This window comes from Ambystoma mexicanum, chromosome 6p (assembly GCF_040938575.1).
Source record: "Ambystoma mexicanum isolate Mex_15411 chromosome 6p, UKY_AmexF1_1, whole genome shotgun sequence".
In the NCBI taxonomy this organism is placed as follows: domain Eukaryota; kingdom Metazoa; phylum Chordata; class Amphibia; order Caudata; family Ambystomatidae; genus Ambystoma; species Ambystoma mexicanum.
The window spans coordinates 1169698520-1169724259 of record NC_090935.1 but is presented as its reverse complement, the minus strand read 5'-3'; the positions used below and the strand labels follow the sequence as shown (position 1 = coordinate 1169724259).

At 45.6% G+C, this 25740-nt stretch overlaps 1 protein-coding gene across 3 annotated transcripts in view; it reads right to left on the bottom strand.

Moving 5' to 3' along the window:
- The window catches only part of LOC138510275 (guanine deaminase-like), a 509865-nt gene that overhangs the window by 393324 nt on the left and 90801 nt on the right, over window positions 1–25740 (bottom strand). For all 3 annotated transcript variants that reach the window (XM_069625809.1, XM_069625808.1, XM_069625810.1), the window contains one exon: window positions 23074–23245. In XM_069625809.1, coding sequence (XP_069481910.1) covers window positions 23074–23245 — 172 coding nt within the window. The remainder of the gene's footprint in view (window positions 1–23073; window positions 23246–25740) is intronic.

The following is a 25740-nucleotide window of genomic DNA, read 5'->3' as shown; positions in this document are numbered from 1 at the left end:
CGCTAAAGATTCCAAACAAAAATCAATCCATAGTTTTACAAAATTCTTGTCAGTTGTTAACATATAATCACCAATTATTGATAACATATTCGTTTTTTGGTTTGCCATTAGGCATTTACGAAAAAGCATACAACAACGTCAAGTGTGGACTGCATGCATGGAGATGAGGCCTAATTCATAACGCAGCCAGGAGCCTGGCACACACTGGGGCAGATTGAGCACTGCCCGCCAAAACTTTGCTTCAAATCTGTAAAAATTTAGATTGTTACAATTCAGGAGTGTTTCCGCCCCATACAAAATTGAAGGTATTGCTTTTATGGTCCAGTAAATTATAACAGGTTTTATTGGGAATTTCCCGAATTTGTGTAATATAATTTTGGTCTGTGAAATAGCTGTAGTCAACTTTGCCTCCATGTGCTCGATCTGGCTGCATGGTTTGATGGAACCTCCAAATTCAATCCCCAAATAAGTATATGTTTGCACAATTTCCAGTGGAGTATTATTGATTAACCACTTGGGTTTGTACTTATGTAGACGATTTGCATGGTAGACTACGATCTAGTTTTTTTAGTGTTAAATACCAATTGATTCTCTGATAAGTACAAATTGAATGCATCAACAAGATTCTGTAGGCCCTTCGGTGTTTTTGAAATAAGGACCATATCGTCCGGGTAATTTAAGTTAGTAATTTTATGTCCTTTAAGGACCGGAGCATCAGAGGAAATCTGTGAGAAAATTGAACTTAAGTCGTGCATAAAGTAATTAAAGATTGCTGCAGCTAATAAACAGCCTTGCTTTAAGCCCCGAGCTGTCTTACTTGGGGCGGACAGCAAACCCTCCAGAGTAAGCCTTACACGAATCGATGTTGCAGCATGGAACGCGTGAATGATATCGTGGAGGTCTGTGGGGCAGTTGTCTCTTGTTTATTTCATCATTAGCAAAGCACGGGAGACAGAATCAAAAGCAGCATGTAAATCAATAAACGCAAAATAAATTGACTGTTTATGGGACTGACTTAGGGCTTTTATTGCATTTAGGGGTAGAAGATTTACACAGGTACCTAAACCTGCGACAAATCCTGTTTGATGTTGATCTCGTTTGCCACTGGCTTCCGTCCAATGGTTGAATTCGGTTAGTACTAATTTTGCAAACATTTTTCCTGGAGCGTCCAACAGGGCGATTGGACGATAATTACGAGGGTTAGCACGGTCGCCCTTCTTGTAGATTGGGACTATAATAGAGCATAGCCATGAGGCTGGCAGTTTACGATGTGTCATCACTTCAGAGAAGATAGTATAAAGATTTTTGGCCCAGAGCCTTGGATTTGCTTTCAAAATGGCATTGTGAAGACCATCAGGGCCAGCAGCTCGAGATGAGCTTAGTTTTTCGATCAGCTCTTCAAGTAAGGAGGGGGAGCAATGGATGTTCCATGAGGTATTGGTTTGGATCTTATAATCATTAGGTTAAAAAGTGGGTCTCGATATAAGTCTGAGAAATGTAAAATCCAGACATCTTCTGTTACCGCACCGGTTTGAACATGGGCCTGTAATGAATTGGAATTAGAATTAAGGAGACGCCATATTTCAGCCAAATTTTTTGACCAGATCGGACAGAGCATCGCTTCGCCGTCTTGTTGGTACATCCATGCTCGGCGCCCATGAATCCAGTTCAAATATTTGCATTTGGGCGGTTTTCAGTGCACTATGAATATTAGTGTTTTCTTTACGGTATTCAGCCCTGTGCGTTTTAATTGCAGGGTCATAAAGATGCTTGTTTTTTTTAGATTTAAATTTGGTACAATTGTATTCCGAAATGGTTCCAAAAAATCTGTATATTCGATCAATTTATATGGATTGTCTGACCTGTGTAATGCATGTGAGAACTTCATTAGATTTCCCTGCAACCATCTTAAACGGTTTTTCGCATTGTTAACCATTAGATGTTGAGTGAGCCATTGTTTAGTAGAGGGAGCAGATGACCAGCTAAGGTGTAGTGAAAGAAGGTGGTGATCACTTGCGAGCTGCGGAATTATCTCAAATAAAACACCTCTGCTAAACATAGATTGCTCAACGTACACATAATCGATAATGCTTTGGCTGATGCCACGCTGCCATGTGGGATTCGGGGGGATATCTCGTTCCAATGAGCCATTCAGTACTCGCATATTTCGATCACACATAAGATGGGACAAGGTGGAGGAGGTCTACGTCTTGTTTTTGCTACTGAAAGATAGGCAGTCCATGTTTAAATCGCCCACTATAAGGGTGTCAGTAATGCCAGTTGTAACTGAAATTACGTCTAACAACCCCGTTAACCCCGAAAAAAAGGCCAAATCAGATAGCCCTGCCGGATTACGGTAAATATTGATAGGGCTATTAAGTGGTCACTATAAGTGATTTTCACTAGTTGCATGAATATGTTAACATGCATCCACGCTTCAATTTTGAAGCCAACTTTCTTGTTTACAGCTACCATTAATCCTGATGAAGGCCGACCACGGGATCCCATCCTTGCTGATAATAAAATAACGTCAAAATTGTCCCAAGTGGGGGGTTCCAAATACCAGGTCTCTTGGAGAGCAATTATGGCATAGTCAGCCAAAGGTTTTACAGAGATATGCAAATGGGCATGACCTCGGGTGTTCCAAGAGGCTATCTTGATGACATGGGGCTGAAATACAATTGATGGTTACTTGTTAGGAGCCTGCATGTCATCACGAGAGCTATGGTAAATTTGAGGTTGGTGATGGAAAGGAGCCTCGACATGTTTTACTATGCGGTCCGGGTCTTGTGCCAGTAAGAATCCCATATCGAATAGGGTCCTCTTGGCTAACCATATTGTATTCAAAACAATGCCCGAGGGAATCCATAACCTCACAATTGCTGTTGAGTCATCAGTCAGGTATTCAACTTGAGCTATGTCATGTGATGTTAAATGTTCTAATTCCAAGACATCACTAAAAATGTTAAGTACACTTTGTCTGTTTAAGTTGTAAGTTGGGTGAGATCCCTCACGACATTTTAAAATTAGTGTATGACAGGCTGAGGCTACAGGAATAGAATCACGGGACCGATTATTGTTGGAATGTTTCGGCCCATTATCATTGGATGAGATGTTGTTTCTTTCCAGATTATAATTTGAATTTACTGGCATCAAACATGGGGCTCGTTTAGATACAACCAGATCTCCATTATTTGTTGGATTCGGTGGATTTGCTTGTTGCACCACCGGGGAGGTCCAGGATACTGATTTCAATGGAGTGTCAGAGGATGACTTCTTTGGTTGTTGATTTTGGCAGAGACCGCGCTCCTCCATATAAGAGTCAAATGCCTTACGCAATTCCTTCAGAATTAGGGATCTTTGCAATTCAGTTTCGGTATGATTAGGCACTGGTAACAAATTATCTGTATGGGGGACCAGTGTCTTATTTGGCATCGGGTCATGGTTTTTATCATTGGAGCCAGATTTAAGAGCGTCAACCAGGGCGTCCAACGGTTCGTGAGCCTCAAGAACAACTAGAGGGACTTGATCATCAGAGTTTGGTGATACACTGACTGAAGTGACTGATGTAATTTCCGGAACATCTAAGCCCCGAGTGCAGGTCGTAGTCATTTTTTTAAAAAAAGCATTTAAAGATGCTTTGGTCACTCGGGCAGCAGGCATGTTTTCTTTTTTTTTTTTGAGTTGGAGCTCTAGTAATTTTCTTGATTCTTTTTAGGAATTGCTTGATTATCCGGCGTAGGATCCATCACAGGATCAAGCACTATTGATTCCTGCACACTCAGCCACGAGGTATTTGTTGTGGTTGGTTGTGCAAGAGACAGTTTTGCTGGACTTGATGTGATTATATGAGGGACAGTAGGCAATACAGGATAAGGTGTAACACTCGATGAAGCCGACTTCAGTGCAATCGATTTGCTAGTTAAGTCAATACACGGAGTGTCATTAGCTGAGGAGAAAGAGGCTTGGGGAGGTAGTTTAACTTTTTGTGTCCATAATAGCAGATCATCTAACTTTGATTCCTGTTTTGTTATTTTTGCATCCAACACTTCAAAAAGTTTAAACAAAGATAAGAGAGTGGTGTTGATTGCTGTCAGGGTGGTTTGTAACAAAAGTGGTTGAGTTTCAGCAGAATCGCCCTGACACCGCGCCACAGGGCGACGCGGTGTTGGATGTACATATGAAATTGCTGATAGGGAATTAACTGATAGTGGGGGTTCAGGATACACGTTGTGAAGCGAGTTTTGAGAATTGCAAATCGATATTGGTGACTCACACTGACTTGCATAAAGAGAGACCTCTTGATTATCTGGAGGTTCTGGAATATCAGTATCAGTATAATCAGTTGACATGGAAGATTGAATGGAACTTTCGACCGCTTGAGGAAGTATCTGGCATGGTGAGGTTAACATTGTGTTGTCAGATAGTTCACATGGTGCAGTTGAACCCACAAGAGTTCTAATGAGCGGCCGCTGTATTGGTAAACCAGAATTGGTATTTAACTTAGGTGGCTGAAGAGCTTGGACATTCCGCTGAACACTTTGTTTGGGTGTTGACAGGGAAATGGGGTTAAATGGTAGTATACCAAGGCCTCTCGGTATGCTAGGGCATGGAGTCAGCACAATGGACTTGTGAGAGGACAGTTTTTTTTGCAAAGTATTCTGTTTACCATTAAGGCTATTGCAAACATTTAGCGTGGGAGGCATGCAGGTCTTCAATGAATAAAGCTGACCATGTTTGGACATGGCAAGTGCACAGATTACCCTGATTGGAGTAGCAATGAAGATGTAGCAAGAGGAAGCAGTTTTTACAAGTCACACTTCAGCTGAAACTCTTTAGGCACTTACTTATATACAGGGCTATTACAATGGGCCACCTCCACCGTCATTGCGGCAAAGCGCGTAAGCGCTACTCTGACCGGTACTCGCCCGTGTGCGCACGCGCTGTGTGCACAGCCAATCGCAGTGAGGAATGGGCGGAGTGGAGTGAACACAGCCGGAAAAGGCAATTCTGGCGCTACAAACGCCGAAACAAACAAAGGTAGACACTGAAAAACAAACAGAGCACAGTGTCACTTTCACTTGTCTAGTATGTTGAGTCAATAAAGTTTGAGTTGACAAAGTTCAGTTTGTCACCTTGACAAGAGAAAAAGTCCAGTTCCAAGTGTCCCCATTCAGCAAAAACAGCAGAAACAGAGCAGCAGGCACTGCGGGTAAGCGGTACTCTGACCGGTACTCGCCCGTGGGCACGCGCGCTGTGCGCGTGCACGCACAATTTATAATGGTGAGTGACTCCCCGCACAGCCAATCGCAGTGAGGAATGGGCGGAGGGAACACAGCCGGAAAAGGCAATTCTGGCGCTACAAACGCCGAAACAAACAAAGGTAGACACTTGACAAGAGAAAATGTCCAGTTCCAAGTGTCCCCGTTCAGCAAAAACAGCAGAAACAGAGCAGCAGGCAGTGCGGGTAAGCGGTACTCTGACCGGTACTCGCCCGTGGGCACGCGCGCTGTGCACGTGCACGCACAATTTATAATGGTGAGTGACTCCCTGCACAGCCAATCGCAGTGAGGAATGGGCGGAGTGAACACAGCCGGAAAAGGCAATTCTGGCGCTACAAACGCCGAAACAAACAAAGGTAGACACTTGACAAGAGAAAAAGTCCAGTTCCAAGTGCCCCCGTTCAGCAAAAACAGCAGAAACAGAGCAGCAGGCAGTGCGGGTAAGCGGTACTCTGACCGGTACTCGCCCGAATCAGTTTGTTGCTCTCTGCCTTCTCCGTATCTAGGTGGCTTTGCAGGGTGACTACCTGCTCAGCACATACCCTATTGACGTTCAGTTGTGCTCCAGCTTTTTCTGGCTCTGCAGTAGGGAGTCCAAACCTTCTTGGTACTCCTTCTGCAAGGCCAGAAATCTGGTATCCTGGTCAGACTTTTCCTGTTGCAGGATACCCATATCCTCTTTTATTTTAATGATATACTGCCTACTATCATTTTCTGACTCCTGGCTCCTCTGCAGCCTCTGCTCGGAAGAGACCAGGTCAGATTGGGCCTTCTCTAATGCCATCATTTGCCTATTTGCCAGATCTTGGACTTCAGCACATTTGTCCTGTATGGCTCCCATATGTAAATATAAATATGCCGCTACCCTGGCAATCTTGTTGTGCTCATCCTTGGCCTTAGGGGCCATATATAGTTCACTCAGGGCCACATGTAAGGGACCCTGATCTCTCCATATATCTGACCCAGTTACAGTGACCTGTTGCGCGATTGCCTGCAACCACACATTCTGGTCCTGTTCCGTCCATTTGCCTCTCACAAATAGCTTATGTAAGAGGTGCTCTCTGGCTATTTTGATATCTACCAAGGTCGTCATTCTGGAAATTGATTTCCTTCCTAACTTACAGAAGTTAGTATTTTATTTTGCAAAACAGACCGTCTCCTTAGAGCGTCCTTCTTTTGAGGGGTGCTTTTACAATGTAACACGGCGTGGCGATCCAACAGGATTTATGTATCCTGTCAGTTAGCACACTGTATTAAGCTGCACAAATGGTAGATCTAATCCAGACATCCCGGACGAGCCCCCACTCTGTTAAGCGACTTCAATTCAGTACTCCAACTAAGTCAGTGTCTAGTCTGGGATGCCCAAGGGAAGCCATTATTTACATATTTTTATGACAAGTTCATAGATCGGGATGATAAACCCTTGTATAATGCCCCTCTCTTTGAATCGCCCTGACCTCACTGAGCCAAGAAGTAGGTTTGTTTTGCAAATTAAAAGATTTATTTTACAATTAAACAAGATATATATATATATATATCACACTTTTATAAATAAATTAATATTTGATAGCACACTTGTGAAGATAATGTTGATCAACAATGGATAGTATTACACTGGCACACCTTTTTTAATTTTACTTAGGAATTGGTATGGAGAGGATAAAGTAGCTGAGAATGCTTTTATGGGTTCAAGGAAATGCAATGATAGAAAAGAATGCAGCACAGAAATAACTGAGATGGTTTCCACAAGAGATAATATGATCACTTTTTCTTTTGACAATTCACTTCCCCCCTATGCAATATAAGGAGATGGAAGGAGAGCACACAATATTCAGGAATACAATCAAATGCAATACCAATTCGGGAGGCCATCAGGGGGCGCAGGCAAGATGGCCGCCTGAGCCAACAGCTCCGCACCCAGCCCCGGGAATTTTGCGGAGTTTAGCAGGAAGAAGGAGCTCATCTCTCGCAGGCATCTCAAAAAAGGCTGTATGAACCCCTGCCCACCCAGGGGGTCCAAACCAGGAGTTTCTACGACACCCACGGACTGAGTTCGACCGTCCGAGGTCTCCGCGGCCCCTCCCCCCGCGGTCCTGAACAACACGCAGGCGGTGAGCGCCAAGGCATGCCAAGGCCGCAGCAGAGCACAGGAGCGGGGAAGCCTGCGGAGGGAGTACCCACTCGGAGCGAGGAGAAGCCGGAGGTGGGGGACCTCGGAGGTTCCACCGCACCCCTGGGCCCCTGGTGCCCCGGATGTGGTGAGGCGGCGTGGAGCCGGCGCGAGGCCGCACTCGACATCGAACAAAGACACCTGAGGCGCTGAACACGCACTGAATCACCCCGACACTCCACCCACCCACGGGGTTGAACGGGCCCACCTAACCACACACCAGAACTCCCCAGCCCGGGCCATCGCGGGAGCGCGCCAACACTAAATCCGGCTGGGGATGCTGGAGAAGGCACTGGAGAAGGCACACGCCAGGTGAGAGGCCCTTGGGCCAGGACTTCATGAATTGGCCGCTTTCCAACTGGCGCTGAACGCCTTGAGTTATTCGGCTGGCACAACCATAGACAGTCACTCCGAGGGCCCCCCCCACCCGGCGTCCCTCCCAACACACTTTGCCGCAACCAAAATCCCATGAGTTGGAAGGAGACCCTTTCCAAGTATCAGTTTGCAGCTGGAGGGGACAAAATGGCCGCCGGGTCCCCATCGGTGCTGCATCCCGACCTGGGGGCCATCCAAAATAACATCCAGATGATTTTGGAGGAGATACGTGGGATTCGAACCGACATGGGTGCTAAATTGGCCAACCTCACCACTAAGGTCACCACCCTGGAAGACCGCGTGGAGGGAGTCGAGAACAACCAGCTCTCCACGGCGATCTTGGAGACGCAAATGGAGGCCAGGTTCCAGGAGATACATCGAAGGGAGGAGGAACTACGGTTCAAGGTGGACGACATGGAGAACAGGGAAAGGAGGAACAACTTGCATATTTTTGGCCTTGTGGAGTCCGAAGGGGAGAGCCCGCAGGCACTGGAAGGCAAGGTCCACGACATCATAAGAATCGTCATGGGGTGGAGAACGACATCGAGATTAAATTTGACAGGGTGCATCGAGCCGGCGGAGGTGGTAGAGGCCAGAGGTTGGTGCTGGCCCGACTGCATTACTATAGGGACAAAGCCAGGATCCCGGAGAAGGCGAGGAACTTCGGTGATATCCAATACGGAGACTCTAAGGTGGCAATCTACCAGGACCTCTCGGCCCTCACCCTCGCAATGAGAAAGAAATGTGGAGCCCTTACCAGATGGTTACAGGGTAAGGGGGTCAGATATCACTGGGGCCACCCCTTCTACCTGGCATTCGAGTGGTCGGGGGAAAGACACCACCTGGTGACGGAGGAGGACATCTTGCGTACCACTGGTGACCTGGTGGGAGATCGTGCCGGTCCGTCCAGTGGAGCTGGGGGTGAGGCCAGGAACCCACGGCGGGGCCCCGACAGTCTGGGACAACCCAGCGGCAAGACCAAGGTCAAGAGGGCGCGCAAGTTTAAAAAAACCAGGCACCCATCATCGGCCTCTGAGGATCACCTGAAGTGACTGTAACGTTTCGTAATGTTTGTTATTTGGAACGAGGGACCTCGCGTCGGGCCCGCGCCGGGGGACACGGGGGACCGTGGGAGCAGGGTTTGGTTTAAAGGTTCACAGGCGTTCATTCTGATTTAAAGAGAATGGGTTATCCACACGTTTACACTACCTGGGGCTGGGGTAGAGTCCTTGGTGGTTCGTTGACCGTCCCCAAAGGAGATCGGGTGACATGGACGAACGCCTCAAACCGGGGGGAGGGGGGAGGGGGAAAGGGGTAAGGGGCAGGGGGGAGAATGACCATCAAGGCCAAAATGGGAACGTTTAGAGGGGTCCACGGGGGGGAGTGGGGGGACTAGCCAGTCCGAACAGGAATCTTCCATTTTTCAGCAGGCCATACGCAAGCATTATACTACGGTGAAGTTAGAGATGGACTACCTAGACGACAATGGTTGAAGGCAAGATAGGCACACTCAATGTCAAGGGCCTAAATTCACAAAACAAGAGGTCCCTGACCAGTAATATGTTCCGCAAACAGCAGCTAATGGTGCTGTTCCTCCAAGAAACCCATTACAGACAGGAGAAGGAATCACCCATCAGGGGGAAGGACATGGGTGCCAGCTTCTGGGCCTCCCACAGAAGCTTGAAGAAGGAGGGTGTGGGGATTCTCCTGAGCAAAACACTCCACCTTACTAATACAGAAACCAAGAGAGGCTTTGGGGGGAGGTTCCTGGGGATCAAGGGTACTTACGAAGGGGAACGCATAACCCTAGCCACCCTCTATGCTCCCAACTCAGGCCAGATAGGTTTCCTAACCCAGATTCTGGGGGTAATAGATGAATGGGCTGAAGGGGCCATGATACTGGGGGGGCGACTTCAATCTCATAATGGACCCCGGGCTGGACTGGTGGATGGCAAGGGTGACTGAACCAAAAGGGATAACCAAAGACAACCTAACGCTCCAGACCCTGCTGAGGGAACACTACTGGGAGGACGTCTGGCGAGCGACACACCCGGAGCCCGGGGGATACACATTCTTTTCCCCCCCACACCACACCTACACCAGAATCGATGTCCTTTTGACTTCTAAAGAGGGGAGTGGGGTGGCTACAGCCCCGAGGGTTGAAGCAATAACATGGTCCGACCATGAGCTTCTTGTGGCGAACTGGTCGCTCCCCCTATCCCCCAGGTCGGCCCGGTGGAGGGGTAATGATACGCTCCTGAGGTATCCGGTCTTCAGGGAATTCCTGAGAGGTGAAATGGAGGCGTATTTTGAGATAAATGACGATGGGGAGACGGATATGGCGACAGTGTGGGAGGCGGCGAAGGCCACCTTTTGTGGTCTCCTTATAGCCGAGGGTTCTAGGCGTAAGCGGGAGAGAGGGCTCATTGAGGCCAAGATACAGGCTGAACTCAAGAGCCTGCGGGGTAGGCTTACCCAAGAGGGGGTTGACAAGGAGTCCCTCCTATCGGAAATACACAAGAAACGCCAGGCTCTGCACACGGTGCTCATTGGGGAGGTGGTCAAGAAATTGAGATATACGCGACAAAGGTACTATGAAAAGGGGGATAGGGTGGGGACCCTACTGGCACGTAGAGCTAGGGGTTGTAGACTGGAGAGGAGGGTTGGACCTATTAAAGATGGGGAGGGCATAACTCTCAATAAAAAGGCAGAGATAGTGGGCTCCTTTGCAACCTTTTATAGGGACCTGTACACAAAACAAGAGGGGGAATCGCCGGAGGAGATCCGGGCCTATCTGGAAGAACACCGGCTACCCCGCTTAACAGAGGCCGAGCTGCGGGGCTTGGAGGGGGACATAACGGTGGAGGAGGTGGAGGCAGCTATCACGAGACTTAAAGCAGGGAAGGCCCCATTGGGTGATGGGTATGCGGCTGATTTCTATCAACAATTCCAGCCCATGCTGACGGAACCCTAGCCAAATTGTTCAACCACATCCGCAGCAAAGAGACGATCACCCCCACATTCCTACAGGCCCTCATCTTGGTAATCCTCAAGCCAGGAAAAGACCCCACAGAACGCGGCTCCTACAGACACATCTCCCTCCTAAACCTCAATGCTAAAATATTTGCCAGGATCCTGGCCACTCGCCTGGAGAAATGCCTGCCCCGTCTGGTTCACCCAGACCAGTTGGGCTTCATATTAAACAGACAAGCCTCGGACAACATGCGCAAAACTCACCATGTGCTGCACTCAAGGGAAACCCGGAACGAGGGGGTCCTCCTGTTGTCCCTAGATGTAGAAAAGGCCTTCGACCGGGTGAGTTGGACCTTCATGGGGGAGGTCCTCTCGGCAATAGGGATGGGCCAGAGATGGTTGGGATGGATGGCGGCACTATATTCCACCCCCACGGCCAGAGTGGCCGCCAATGGGATGGAATCAGAAGCCTTCCTCCTAGAGCGAGGAACGAGACAGGGCTGTCCACTATCCCCCCTGATATATGCCCTTGTCATGGAACCCTGGGCAATCTCGGTGCGTAACAATGAGGCTATCACTGGAGTACAGATGGGCGGCTCCCACTGTAAGATCAGCCTGTTCGCTGACGACGCTCTCCTCTATGTTACTAAACCGACACTGACGGTCCCTCATGTGTTGCGGGCACTGGAGCATTATGGGAGCCTCTCGGGGTACAAGGTCAACCTGGGCAAAACTGTGGCTTTTATGGGGGGTCGATTACCAGACACCGAGAGAGAGTATTTGGAGGGTTTTCCCTTCCAATTGCAGAGAGAGGGGTTCCGGCACCTGGGAATCCAAATCACACCTGACCCAAAGGACCTCTTCCTGAGCAATTTCACCCCTTTGTGGACTGAGGTCAAAAGAGATGTAGAGAGGTGGGCGGTCTCGGGGTTTTCGTGGATGGCACGACTCAACGTGATCAAAATGGTGGTACTTCCCAAATTCCTATTCCTCTTCCAGATGCTCCCCACTCAGGTCCCCGGCGCGTTCCTACAGTCAATGAAACGCACCCTTCTCAGGTTCCTCTGGGGGGAAACATAGGATCTCCTACGACGTCCTAACGAGACCCAAGGAAGACGGTGGGGTGGGATTCCTGGATTTCGATACATATTATAGGGCCTCCCAGCTGAGGATTTTGGTCGATCATTTCAACCCTGGGTCAGAAAAGCAGTGGGTAGCACTGGACAATAGGTTACTTGCCCCGGTCGGTATCAGGTAATAATATTGCCATATATATGGTCGCCGTAAATAATATTGCCGGGAAAATGTCGTGGCGATATTATTTGGGTGACCATATATATGGGGACAGGGGCAAAAAAAAAAATGAAAAAAAAAAAATGAAAAAAAAATAAAAGTTTGGGGTTTGCGGGGGTGTCCCCCGCATGTTCCATGCAATAATGTCTCCACAAAAAACGGCCATTTTTCGGCAATATTTTTGCATGGCGAGATTTTTGTGGCGACATTATTACATGGAACCCCCCCGGTCACGCTCGATGAGTGGTTGTGGGTCCCCAGAGCGCACATCCCGAGGCGTGTTCTGGACCACCCGGTATTGGGTGTCCTGTTGTCTGTCTGGAAGGAGGGGGGTTACTATAGATGGCTCACAACCTGGCCTTCCCCACTAAGTTGCATTTGGGCGCCAACATTCATAGCCAAGGTGGCGGAGCCGGGCGCGTATCAGAGGTGGTCTGAGGCGGGCCTTGTTAGGGCATGCCACTTGTGGGTGGGTGGCTCCTTCATGCCCCTTCTGGACCTGGAGGAAGCCCTGGGGCTGGGCAAGCTTTCACCTTTTCGCTACCTTCAACTGAAGGGAGTCCTCTCCGAATCCTCATTGGGGGACACACTCAGGAGGGAACTCACGGACTTCGAGAAAACGATCATCTCCACACGGGGCACCAGGGGGGTCATATCTTGTTTGTACAAACTTCTCTTGCTCTTGTTACCCAGGGATCCACTGCCAGCACGGACACAATGGGAAAAAGATTTGGGCACGGCAATATATGATAAAATGTGGACTAAAATGTGCATCCGGGCCCACCGTTCAACGACCTCCCCCCAGTACAGACACCAAGCTCTCAAGGTTTTACACAGATGGCACTACCCTCCACAGTTAATAGCCAGAATGAGCCCGGGCTACGACCCACACTGCTGGAAATGCAAAAAGAAAAAGGAGATTACATGCACATGTGGTGGTCTTGCCCGAGGGTGCAGTCATATTGGGGAGAGGTCATATCCTGGGTCAAGGGGGTGGATTGTGTCTCTAGGCCCCTCTGTCCCTGGTTGCTTCTATTCGGTATTGAGGTGGGTGATGACCAGGAGGACACCCAGGGCCACATGTTGGAGGTCATGCTAGTAGCGGCCAGGTGCTGCTTGGCCCAGAAGTGGAGGAATCCGCACATGCCTGATGAGAGGGAGTGGGTTGCGAAGGTGCGGACGATATATGACTTGGAATTTCTCACCCACGTTCTGGATGAATCCAGATCCAACATTGAGGAACTCTGGCTTCCCTTCTTTGAAAAGTATGAGCGATCGACCTGAGGGGTGAGCCCATGAACTTTTGGCCTGCTTGGGTTTTGAGTCCAGAGGAAATGGGGGACCTAATAGGTATCAGTTGTACAAGGCACGCACCCTCCCATGGGGTGCTGTTAGGTTGAGCCCTAGACTATGTGTGCACTAATCTATTTGACAGTCCAAACTTGAAAAATGCACAACGCGTCCCTGCAAGATAAGCTTGAAATTGGCACCTGTTCACTGACTAGGGGAGGGTTGAGGAGGGGGCGGGGGGTTATTGTTTGAACGTTTTTTCTGGGAATGGTACCGGATTGAAATGACATGTTTGTTGTAATAACCTTAAAAAATGCTAATAAAAACTATATTTAAAAAAAAATGCAATACCAATTCAGTTCCCCCCTAGCAAGTTTAGAGCAACAGGGATGATTTTAAAACACAGGCAAAAATACTTTAAATGTGATTTGCAAAGAAGTGAAAATATGCTAAAAATGATTTTAATTCCCTATAGGAGATTCAGGGTAGGTGATAGCTACTTAAGATTCATGAGGGATTATCAGGTTGAAAACAGTTTTCAGCAATGCAAAGCAAAAGCAGCTATTTTTTTACATGTGGTAAAATGAGCTAGTTGCAATTCGCAGCACTTTTTCCATGTGCGTCGAGCGCGATTACGGAAAAACTATAAGGAACAGAAAGTTAAATCTCGTTCCTAGCACACGCGGTTCAAAAGATACAGATGATTTTGTGGAGGTAGATTTTCAGAAATGAAATAATGATTCAGAATGGCAAATGACACTTTCACAGGTTTGAAATCACAGAATGAACCCACGATTTCTATGATGCGGTACTAAATAGGTGGAAATGGTTTGAATTAGATTATTTTAGACTAAGAGATTGGTTTTGCACAGTTCTGGCTGAGTACTCACACTATAAATTTTAATTAGGCCGTCAAGGTCTGGTCAGGTTTGGGCTTCACTCGCCACGGACGGTCTCTGGTACTGGTTCTGCTCACAGCGATCTCTGGTCTGGGTCTCTCTGGATACAACACTGTTTTCTGGGTTCTGGCACAGAGCTCTAGCCAGAATCAAACAGCACAGCCAGGCTGTTGAAGAGTTTAGTTAGGTGGCTGGATTCTGAGGCCTGCTGAGAAGGATTCAGCATTTGGACTAGGCCTCTCTGCTGCAAGTTCTGGAGTCTGGATTCCAAGTTCTGGTTCTGGAGTCTTCTGGATATTGTCTGGTCTGGCAAAGTGCTTCGCAAGAATTCAGTTTGAAGTGAGAAGTGAGTGTCCCTTCCTGGGTCTCAGTGGCTCTTTTTATGTCTTTTGAAAATGGGTGTGTGCGTGGGCATAACTAAGCCTGCCCCTCACAATTTACCATTGGCCAAGTTCTCCTCTCTCCCTTGATTGGGGGAAGGAAATGGAGTGTCATCGTGATGAGGTATGTTTATGGGCCAGAGGATCGTCCCCTTGTCACTTTGCACACAAATCTATTTTTGATCCAAATGCATATTTATCTATGTACAATTTTTCTAATATTATATGTCCAGTTAACATATTTTCTGTAGCACCAAACCATCCGATCCCTGTCTTTGTAAGATGTTGTGTCCACTTCTGACAGAATTCTGCCCTTTTCATCCAGAACACAACCTCTAAACTTTTCCAGAATTTACACAAATGTGTGCAAGGAATATGGGCATCAGATGATGAAGCGTCAGATTTTTAACATACAGACATTTGGAGTAATACCTTATTTTCCGATACTACTCCCCAGAACATACCACAGAGTCCTAACACCTCTTAAAATGTGCACAGAAAAATCACAGGAATGATGATATTAATTATATAATTTTGACACTTCCGTACTATGAATTATCCATCTTTTTAAAATTATGCTCTGGCCCAGATGGGTGTGGTTTAGGTTCCAAAGCACATGGGGGAATTTCTGTCTACACTGGTGGGTGGCAGGTCAGGCGACCATTTTGGATTTTCTAAACCCACAGCACCAAATGCTGTAGAATAATAGTTCAAACGTGGGTCAAGACACCTAACAACAGCATCCCTGCCTCTCTCAAACTGCAGTTCCGGAAGCAACTCAAGACCTTCCTTTTCGCTTCTGCTTTCTCTCTCCCTCTTCCTTGCTGATGTCCCTGACTGCTCCGTACACTGGTCTCCTGGCCACCCACTGAACTTCGGGTCCAGGCTCCTGCATGTTCAGTTGCCCTTGCACTGCCTCCGGGTCTCCCAAGCATTTAATGGTCTCTATCTGCCACCCTACAGTCACCTGACTCTCTGCACTTATGAGCCACTTACCGATAGCACTTTGATCTACCTGCACTTTCCCTACTCCTGTCCCCTCTCCCTGGCACTTCTCCCCCTCCCCGCACTTGCGCGATCTGAATGACACAAGGCCTAGGAAGATCGTTGTTTTGTCCTCTCTCTGTCCTCCCTTCTTTGTCTTGTCACACCTAGAAACACTTATGTACAGGCGCGTTATAAATGACTTTTATCATATTTGGTGCAAACAGGTTAACCACTTATGCACAAAAGTGGATGTAGAATCATAAATAGACTGAGGCAGCTAACCCCAGTTCAGACTGCACCCTCCTAGTAAATAGCATATAACATCAATCATGAAAACAACCTTTAAATCAGCAAATATTTAAAGCCTCTTTTAATGCAGCTGCATTTTCTTCAAATGTTGGTAGGCAGACAGTGTTTGCCATGATAAACGACCCCCGACGCTCCGAAATGTATTGCCTGTCATGTTTGCGGAAAACATAAACATATGATAAATATCTAGAGTAAGATGATGCTTATCCCTAGAATTGTACATGTATAAATATCAAAGAATTGATCGAGATATGGTTCCCTTAAGAAAGATCTGCAAACATACATAGCCAAAAGATGCGCCTGGTAAACCAAACTCAATGGTATCAAATAATGCCAGATAAGAATTCTGTATACCTTTTTTTTATAAGAAGGAAACCATGTAAATGAGGAATTTATTTTATAATTTTTTTTGTTTATTGGTATTTAGCGAAATCACCTCACGTCCATACAATATAGCCAATTCCAATTAGTAAATAACGAAGAAAAGGACCAACCAAACAAATGAAAAAGATAACTTCCCTATTAACCTTCTCCCTTCTTCAATTCCCACCCACAATTCCCCCTTACCTTCCCAGATACACCTTCAACACCCTTAGTTACACATCTTAACATCCTAGGGCAATGTACAAAGCCAGCATAACTACATTTCCGATTCCTCCCCCCAACCAATACAAGCATCACACAATTCTCCTGTCACAGGACATACATCCAATTCATGGCAGTCGGTCATCAGAGGGGTACAGTAGGCGATTAAGCAGTATTTCCCATTCAGTTCTATGTGACCTATTCACATTACTGTATGTCGCTTCTATCCTAATTAATGCAGCTGCAGATGAGTAGGTTGACGCTTTTTCCCCAACTCCTGCCACCTCACTGCCGTCATACTGGAACAGCAGGAGTAGGGCCCTTTGTGAGACTCCATGTGTTATGCCTATACCTCATTGAGTGTATGATAGACAATATGTACTCAGACAACCATATTGAATGTACCCTTGCACGGAAAGTGTGGAAGGATGCCGTATGGAAGGATGTCAGCACATACTATTGGAAATCATGAGCGCTGATTGAAATTTGACGAGGGGAGAGTGATATCATGGAGGAGATATACAAAGCCATGCTGAAACGATTTGAAAATACTTAAGAATGACGATGTAACTGAAGCGATAAGAGAAACATGTACAAAACAATAAAGTAATCATGAATGCAAAAGAAGACAAAGTAACTTGCTGTCCAATAAGTGTAAATACACAGTAACGCAAGGTAGAAAAGATACACAGAAGCTTGCTATAGAGTAACATATAATGTGGCAAGGACGGCCATGGTTGGAAACTGGACGCCGGCTCATGTAAATATTCAATTCAACTACCTCAGAAGCTGATCAGGGTTCTAGAGTCAGGAGACACTGGAAGAACAGCTTTGTCTGCAAAACAAAGAGCAGTCAATACTGGCTTGGGTCAAGGATGTTATTTTTAAGGAATGCCTGCAAAGCACAAAGGGAGGCAGATGGATAAGCCATGGACGAGACATAGTTCTCTAAAATTAAAAGAGAAGAGAACATCTGCAAGTGCCATAGCTTTGGACAATGAAAAGTGTATAAAGTCTATACAAGGTCTAGAGAGTAAGTCTCTAGATGCCAAGAGTAGCAATGACACTCACTATAATTAAATCAAATAGCAGTAAATAAGAGGCTGAAATGGACACATTTGTGGTCTCTTCGTATATGTCTCAGAAGTCAAAACCAAGGGCTATTCATTAAGCCTTGAATAAAGCTAGTGATGTGCTTTCACTCCCTTGAATGTCCTAGAGCAGAGAACAGGCTACAAGGTCAACTACAGATGGGAAACTTTGGCTCATGGGAGGTCTAATTAGAGCTGATGGACTAATTGGGAAAGTAAGGAGTAATCTGAGGTGATTCAAGCACCTGGGTTTCAGTTTCCTTACGTGTTGCTAGCCGAGCCAGAAAGTCCAATGTTGGCTAAGAATGCCAACCAATCAGTGGGTCTGTGGGGCAACCTGCTATACAATGTAGCATAGACCAATCTGCTATCATTTTGTTTGCTATAATCAGTATTATACGTATTTAGAGGTAGTTCAAGGGTTGTCTTACAGATTTATTTATTTTATTGTTCATTTATAACACGCTCAATACCAGCGAGTGGTTTCTAAGCATGGGATCAGGATTCAAACTTGTGTTGCGCTGCATTGTCTTGCTTCCAAGAGAAACACGTTGCTCCTGAGCTATCCTTCCTCCCCTAAGAGACAGCCAATGAAGTAGTAACTCATATATATTCTATTAGTAGATATGTTCCCCTAACCAATCCCCCACGCTAATAAGGTTTATGGTTTGCCACGTAGGATGACATCATAAATGACGCATTTTGGGGTATAAGACCCCTGGGTAATCAAGTTTGTTTGTGAGTGTGCAAGCATCCATCTGATGTTTGCCAGTTGACCTTGCTTTATTAAACTGTGAATAAAGTAGTACTTTGCATATGCCTTGAGGCTGTCCAGTTATTTCGTCTGCGATCTTTATTGGTAATTCCATCTAGCATAAGAGACGCTTTAAGGTGCTTGAGCACATGTTGGTAGTGGTGCGGATGGCGCAGGTCTAGTCGACATAGGCCCAGATCTTCGGACATTTGGCTGCTCTCGCCATTAGCCAGAAGACCGCGGAGTAACCTGTGGAGAACAGCGCACAACAATGCATGTGTAAAAAATACGGTTGTCAGGACCCCCTTTGATGAAATTCCTGTCCGGTCCCCGCAGGTGCCCCCTGGACAGAAGGCGAACTGGTACCAGAACCCTGAGGGCCTTAAAACCACTGAAAAAGGGCTCCTGGAACCAGTCCTGGCACCTTTGGCACCAGGCTCATATGTAGAAAGGAAGGGCTGTTCAAACTAGGTCCCATTTATGTACATGGGCCTTTAAATCCAACTTAGAAGCACCCACACAGTCTAGTTCTAAGAACCAAGCTATGTGGTCTAGTGTTTCGGGTGTTGCAGGCCTGAAACGACTTTCCCTGGTACTACTTTACCTGGGCTATATAAACCACACCCTGGCTGCAGAACACGCTTCGAGTTATTCTGCAACCAGCAGCGTGAAGCTCACTGTGTCCAGTTCCTGGTCTTCAGCATCTTCCTGTAATCCTGCAAGAGCAATAAGAAGATTATTCTATTTTACCTGAGAAAACACCATCCAGCACTCAGCATCTCAACTGGGCTGCAATCTGTGGAAACTGAGAGAAGAAGAAACATCACTCACCTGTGAGTACTAGCTTAAGGACTTCCGGCAAACCGCTACCACAGCTGCTGTTCAAACATTGCGACCTGCAATAATGAGAAAGGGAAAAACAATATTAGAATGCGCGCTTCGAAAACATCGAATTCCATCAGTCTTACCTGAATAACATCACGCTACGGCACCCTTCCATCCGGAGCACCACAGCAACATCTGCAAAGGAAAAGAGACATATTCAGGTTCGCTTTCAATATTAAACAACCACTGTACTTACCTTAACGGATTACGGGGGTCTGTTTTTCATCGCGCTCTAATCCACTCGCAGCACCACAGTGGCCTGTGAGGAGAAGAAGAAGAAAACACAGGTTAGCTTTAAAAGACAATAAAGGTGCTGCGCTTCACGCTTTCTCTTACCTAGAAAACATGCCTCTCCATCCGGCACAGCAGCATCAAGACCTTTGCACCTGAAAAGAAGGAGATAAAGACATTAACAAATTCCCACCATAAACAGAACAAAGACTTACAATTAACAAACCTACCTGCCTACAGGCAGATTCGGGGTCACAGCAGACCTGGGCCCAAGAAAGGTGAACTGCACCAGTGAAGCAACTCGGGCAACTCGCCAACAAACGTCAAGCGCCTCTACACAAGAAACGCAGGATGGATAGCTCACCCTACAAATAACTAAGGTGAGAAAAGAACCCAGTGGAAAGGGAATTGGTCAGAGGGCGGTGGGAGATTCACCCATTAGAAACAGTTATCACAAATCCTCTCTTCTGTAATTGCAGATTCATTATTCAGCACTGGGCAACTAAGTATCCAGGGTTCCAGATCTCAGAGCCTTCCAGACGCCCCCGGGGATATCAGGTGAGCGTAACAGTAAGTAGAACATTGAAAATGGCAAAGATACGGGGATACCTCGATTCCCGACACCAAGGGGACAGAAGGATAATAAACCAAAAAAGACACCAAACAGGGGTGTTAAGGGTTCCTGAGGCAAGCCCAACAAGAAGAGTGAGATGAGATACATTTACTAAAGATAGTAAAGGAAGGCATACGCAGGGGAAAATGTATTACAGTGCACATGCGTGGGGTTATAAATATGTCTGTATAAAGCTTTTGTTGTGTTTAATAATAATAATAATAATAATAATAATAATAATAATAATAATAATAATAATAAAAACTAGTAGATACAAAACAATAATAAAACATTAAGGTGATTTCTTTAGACTTTTTGATCAAGAGATTGATGTCAATCAGAAGGATAAAAATCAAAGGCAACTAATAAAAGAATAAAGAAGAAACTCTTAAAATATCGATAGTAGAACAATGAGGTATCAAAAATTTATAGAAAGTGTAAATGAAGGAGCAAAAAGAACATTTGTTTGTTGTGTAGAATTTTAAAAGCGGATAAAATATTGGATTTTTGGATAATCACATTCAGTGCGCCCCACTAAACTGGTCTACCTTTCTAATATCTTATCATCCCCAGCACCCAATAGCGTGTAACCTGCATGTACCCATTTCTATTTAGCAACTGTTCCCCCTTATAGACTCACCGAGTTGTGAACTGTGTTGCCTAGCCATATATCACATTTAGGAGAACTGTTAGTCAGCGACATCTAACTTCTCGGTAGACGGCACTCTGTGCTATCTAGTCCATTCAAATTCTTAATTATTTGTTTGTGTCACATCTAGATATAAATGTGAATATTGGCTCCTATCACATCTAGACAGATTTAATTATTAGGTTGCGTCACATCTAGACAGAAATGTGAATATTAGCCTGCATCATATGTAGACAGAGTTGCAATTATTAGTTTGTGTCACATCTAGACAGAATTGTGAATATTAGCTTGTGTCACATCGAGACAGAAATTTGAATATTAGTTTGCGTCACATCCAAACAGATTTGTAGTTATTAGTATGTGTCATGTCAAGACAGAACTGTGAATATTGGCTCCTGTCACACCTAGACAGACTTGTAATTATTAGTTTGCATTAAATTGAGACAGACATTTGAATATTAGTTTGTGTCATATCTAGACAAATTTGTAATTATTAGCTTGCGTCACATCCAGACAGAAACATGATTATAAGCCTGTGACAGAGCTGGATAGTAATATCTATAACCAACCCTACTAATAAAAAACCCATCCCTCGGCATACACCTCTCAAACTCTGAACTAAACACAACCATACCTCCAAAGCACAACAAACCGCACACACTTCACCGCAACAACGAAACAAACCACACATAGCCTCGCACAATTGCACAGGAAGGCTACAAACCGAAAAAATACACCTAAGCTCAGCGAACGGTGTAAACCGAACTGAAGCTGCCAACAGCACATCACAGCTCTCTTGCGCTTTCTCCCGCTCTGTCCAACGAATTTACCCTACCCTCTTGCCTTTCAGAGCCTCCAGGGTACCACTCCTGTGCCGACACTGTGCAGTATAGATATCCTTTAACATTAACATTCAATGTCATTCAGTTATTTTTGTCTATTTCTGACATATGATAGCAGCAATTAGATATGTAAGGCTGTACAATACAAATGGTGACAAATCCTTTAGGAGCTTTGTATGGTATTATTACGTCATTTGAAGTAGCTTTTAGCATATGATACAGTAATAACATATGCAAGGCTGAGAACTACATGTTGTGCCTTATATATGAGGCCTTAACTTGCCTTGAATGGTGTTGTTGGGTTATTTGATGCTGCGCTTGGCATTTCTTGGCAGCAATTAGACGTGAGAGACAAATGAGCACACACTGGTGACTTACAACATACATGTGAAAAGTAAGTGCACTAGATGGCATTACTCAGGTATTTGAGGCTGCACTTGGCATATGATGGCAACAGTTACACACAAGTGAGATGGCACATACAGTGCCTGATATAATTCATAAAGCTATTTAGTGGCAATGGATGTCTTTTCTCGGGCATTTGAAACTGCACTTCACAGTGGCAACAATTATACATGGGAGGCTCTCCCTTACATTTGCTGTTTAAACCAAGTTTATGAGGCATTAAGTGACATTAGCACCCTTGCGGGGGGAGCAAGGCAATCAGGTGGCTATGAACGTGGGCTTGAACCGCCGGTGAAAGCTTGTGTCCCATCCCACCTGAAGGCCGGCTCCCCTGCCGCCATCTTCCCCCCACCCTCCATCCCCTTATTATTATTATTTTTAATTCCCCTCCCCCCACTTACCTTATTTCAGCTGCGGCGGCACTCGGTTGGCATTTTACTCTGTTTGCTGTCATCCATGCATTCACATGTGCAATGTATGTTTTAATATCTGGGACATTTGTGGATTAATTGTTCTAAAGTTTTTAGATTTTTAGTGGGTGATCTGTGTAGTTGTAGCAGGAGATGCTGAATCTGTTGATGAGCTGTTGTAGGGGTGTCATTAGATTTTGAATAAAAGAGTGGCAATTCTGTTATAGTCAAGGTCAGCAGGATCCATGGGGAAACATGAGAATGTGGGCTCCGGCAGCTCAGAACACCACAGGTTTTCCACATCTGCCTTCCTGCTTCCCTACAAACATCCCGCACCCACCTTTCTTACAGAGCCATGTGCTGTGAAGCCAACATTATTGGCAGATGGTTACGATATAAGACCACTTACCTTACCTTACTACTGTTTCTGTCTACTTGGGCCTATATTTTAAATAAAGCACAAATAGTGTGGCTCAACCTGGGATTAGAGTCCTACGTAGACACATTCAGGAGACTGATACCAATGCAATTTCCCCTTTTTCGATTGTTAGTATTTCTATGCAATTCTGCAAAGATATGTAAAGCAACAAGCATGCACCATTCCCATATCTAAGCTGCAATTGGTCAATAATCACTCAAAGGTGACTTACCACTACTTTGGTGTATACATTCCTAGCAAATTCTTCATTATTGAACTTCATCTCCATGGGGAATTTATAGTCCATTAACCATCCTAAAAGTTGTTTATCTAGAGCAGATCCTGCAAAGGAGTACTGTGGAGCATGGATGTGCGTATCCACCATTCCAGGCATGAGGAATTCACTGAAATGCAAAATAAGAAAGTCATGCTCACCCAAAAGTATATGCATCAAGCGCATGCAGTAGGGACATGTTGTAAAGTAATTCCCACTAACAGCGAAGGATTATCTCAGAGTTCAAATGAAATGCTATGCACACACGTCAAGCCCATTCCAATCAGTACTTAAAATGAAAAGCATGCCTCACTACTTCAGACACAGCTCTCCTCTTTCCAGCCCATGAATGTGATCCTCTGAACCACAGTCAGCCTCTAGGATTGCCAAAGAAGTTGGGGAGATTACAAATTGATTTGTGGTAGGAGGTCTTGTAGACCTGATTTTGTACCCCACACTTGATTCATGTGATCTGTGGTCTTGCCTGTCTAGTCTGGTGCGTGAAACTGTTTGCTTGGGATCAGTGAGCTGCAGTTAGACTTCAAAAACACAGTGTTATGCCTGACCTTGATGTGAGCCACCTTGTATTTTCCAATAGTGGCAATGTTCACACCATTACCGCTCTTCTGTTTTTAATCCTTTATCATATCCATATCTGTCTCTCACAAAGAGCCCACCCTTCCTTTTTCCTTCAACATAACCACTGTCTTCTAATGCTGTTTTCCACAGACCAAAGGCTTTGCTCAAGCAGAACTGTTTCTTAGTGTCTACCTTTCACTCTTCGTCAGGTCGCAAGTTAATGTACTGTGCTGCTCTATACTAATGCCTCACAATTCTTACAGCACTCTTCCTTATCTCAAACATTACTATCACATTTTGTGTTCAAACTGAGAGCTCCTTGAGCAGAGTGGAGATATTGAGACATGACCCATTCCCTGCTGTTCCAGCATGCTCAAGCTACCCCACACTGGCAAGGCTCCGGAAGGATAGGACTATCTGGGTTGCTTGCTAGTTCCAGCAGAGTAGATCTAGCCTAGAAGTTTAATCCAGACTGCCCATTTGTGACAGGCTAAACTGGTTTGCCTGATATTTGTCCTTGCATTAATGAGCTAAAAAGAAGGCATCACTGACCTTTTTATTAACTATGATTTAAAGTCGTTTTTCACACGCATTCATCATTTTTTTGTTGTCTGCTCACTCTAACTAAATGGAGTCCAGCGATGGTCCAAAAACACACTTATTGGACTCAGAGTGGCTCATCAGCGCATCCTACGGCTAGTAACATCACAAGGGTTTAGGAAGAAATGTTGGAGGACAAGCTTAGTCGTAGGCTACATGATTGTAGAAATGTATGAATAACTCTTAAAACTGGTATTTGTTGTGCGTCTAGCGAAGGGCACCATGCTTGTCCCCTGAATGTTGAGCCACGTCACTCAAGATATACCTCGACTCCTAGGCCCAAAGGCGCTAAAACTGTTCTCGATTTGATGGTATTTCCTTAGATCGAAGAGCTTATTTGCTACAGAGTTAGAGTTATGTAAGGATAGTTACCTTCTGTAATGGCACAGGTGAGCAAAATTGTGAGACATGTTTACTGACATGGCACCGATAACAAGTTTGAGATGAAGCATTTGTGTCATGATCTTTGTTCCATGTTGATTTGCCATCACTCATTTTGGTACACTATCTAATGTTATTGGGTCTTTATAGCACAGTATTTGCCATTTGCAAGGCTTCTTCGCACGTTGGGTCCTGTAAGCAAAGGGTTGGTGTGTTGGTTAACGAGGAAAGCCAGGTTGCTATTGATAAAATGGTTATGTTCTGCAGATCTGAGAAAGTGTGCTCTGCATGTAGGTAAGCATCTCTATATTAAGACGTGTGGTGATGTGGATGTTGCAGGGTGAGAGCCTGGCATGGTTGGGCTGCTTAATTAATACCAGTAGGCATCCAGAGATGACATCCTGACCTGCGCAAGAGTAATCGTTGGGAGAAGATTGGTGTTTTAGTCAATGGGTGGTGTGAAGGTAGAAGAGAGGATGAAGGATTTGGGTTTGAGTGTATACTTGCTATATTTCAAGAGTAGAGTAGTTTGAGAAGGGGGGTGGAGGCTGAGGAGGAAGCATCACAACAATGTGCCAATGCAGAGTAATATTTGTGTTGGTTAGTTTACTAGTCCATTGCAGGGACCTTGTAAGGTGTATTCTGCATCCTGCATCTGCTGGTGGGCTGTGGGTATATCTAGAAATAGTGTGATGGAGTCCTAGGCTTAAGTTTGGAACTTGGAGAGACAGACCCTGGTTACTGTGGAAGTCCACCACCTGCCACATGATGTCCTCCTTGGAAGTGATGAATGGCGGATCCTCCAGGGCCTCCCCCCTTCCCCAGTCTTTCTTGATGAATAATTTGACAGCTCCTGATAAAGAAGGAAGACATTTTTTCAGGGGAATCCCGGGTGAGTGCAATTGTAAGATTGTGAGTCAAAGATATTAACGAGGTGAAATGCCAAGTGCATAGTTGTGGTCTACTTCACGGATTGTGGACTTCTGCCCCCATGCATATTGGATCTACGTGATCCGACCACGGCTGATTTTCCTGCGGCCAGAAAGTTTGCATGAGAAATGTACG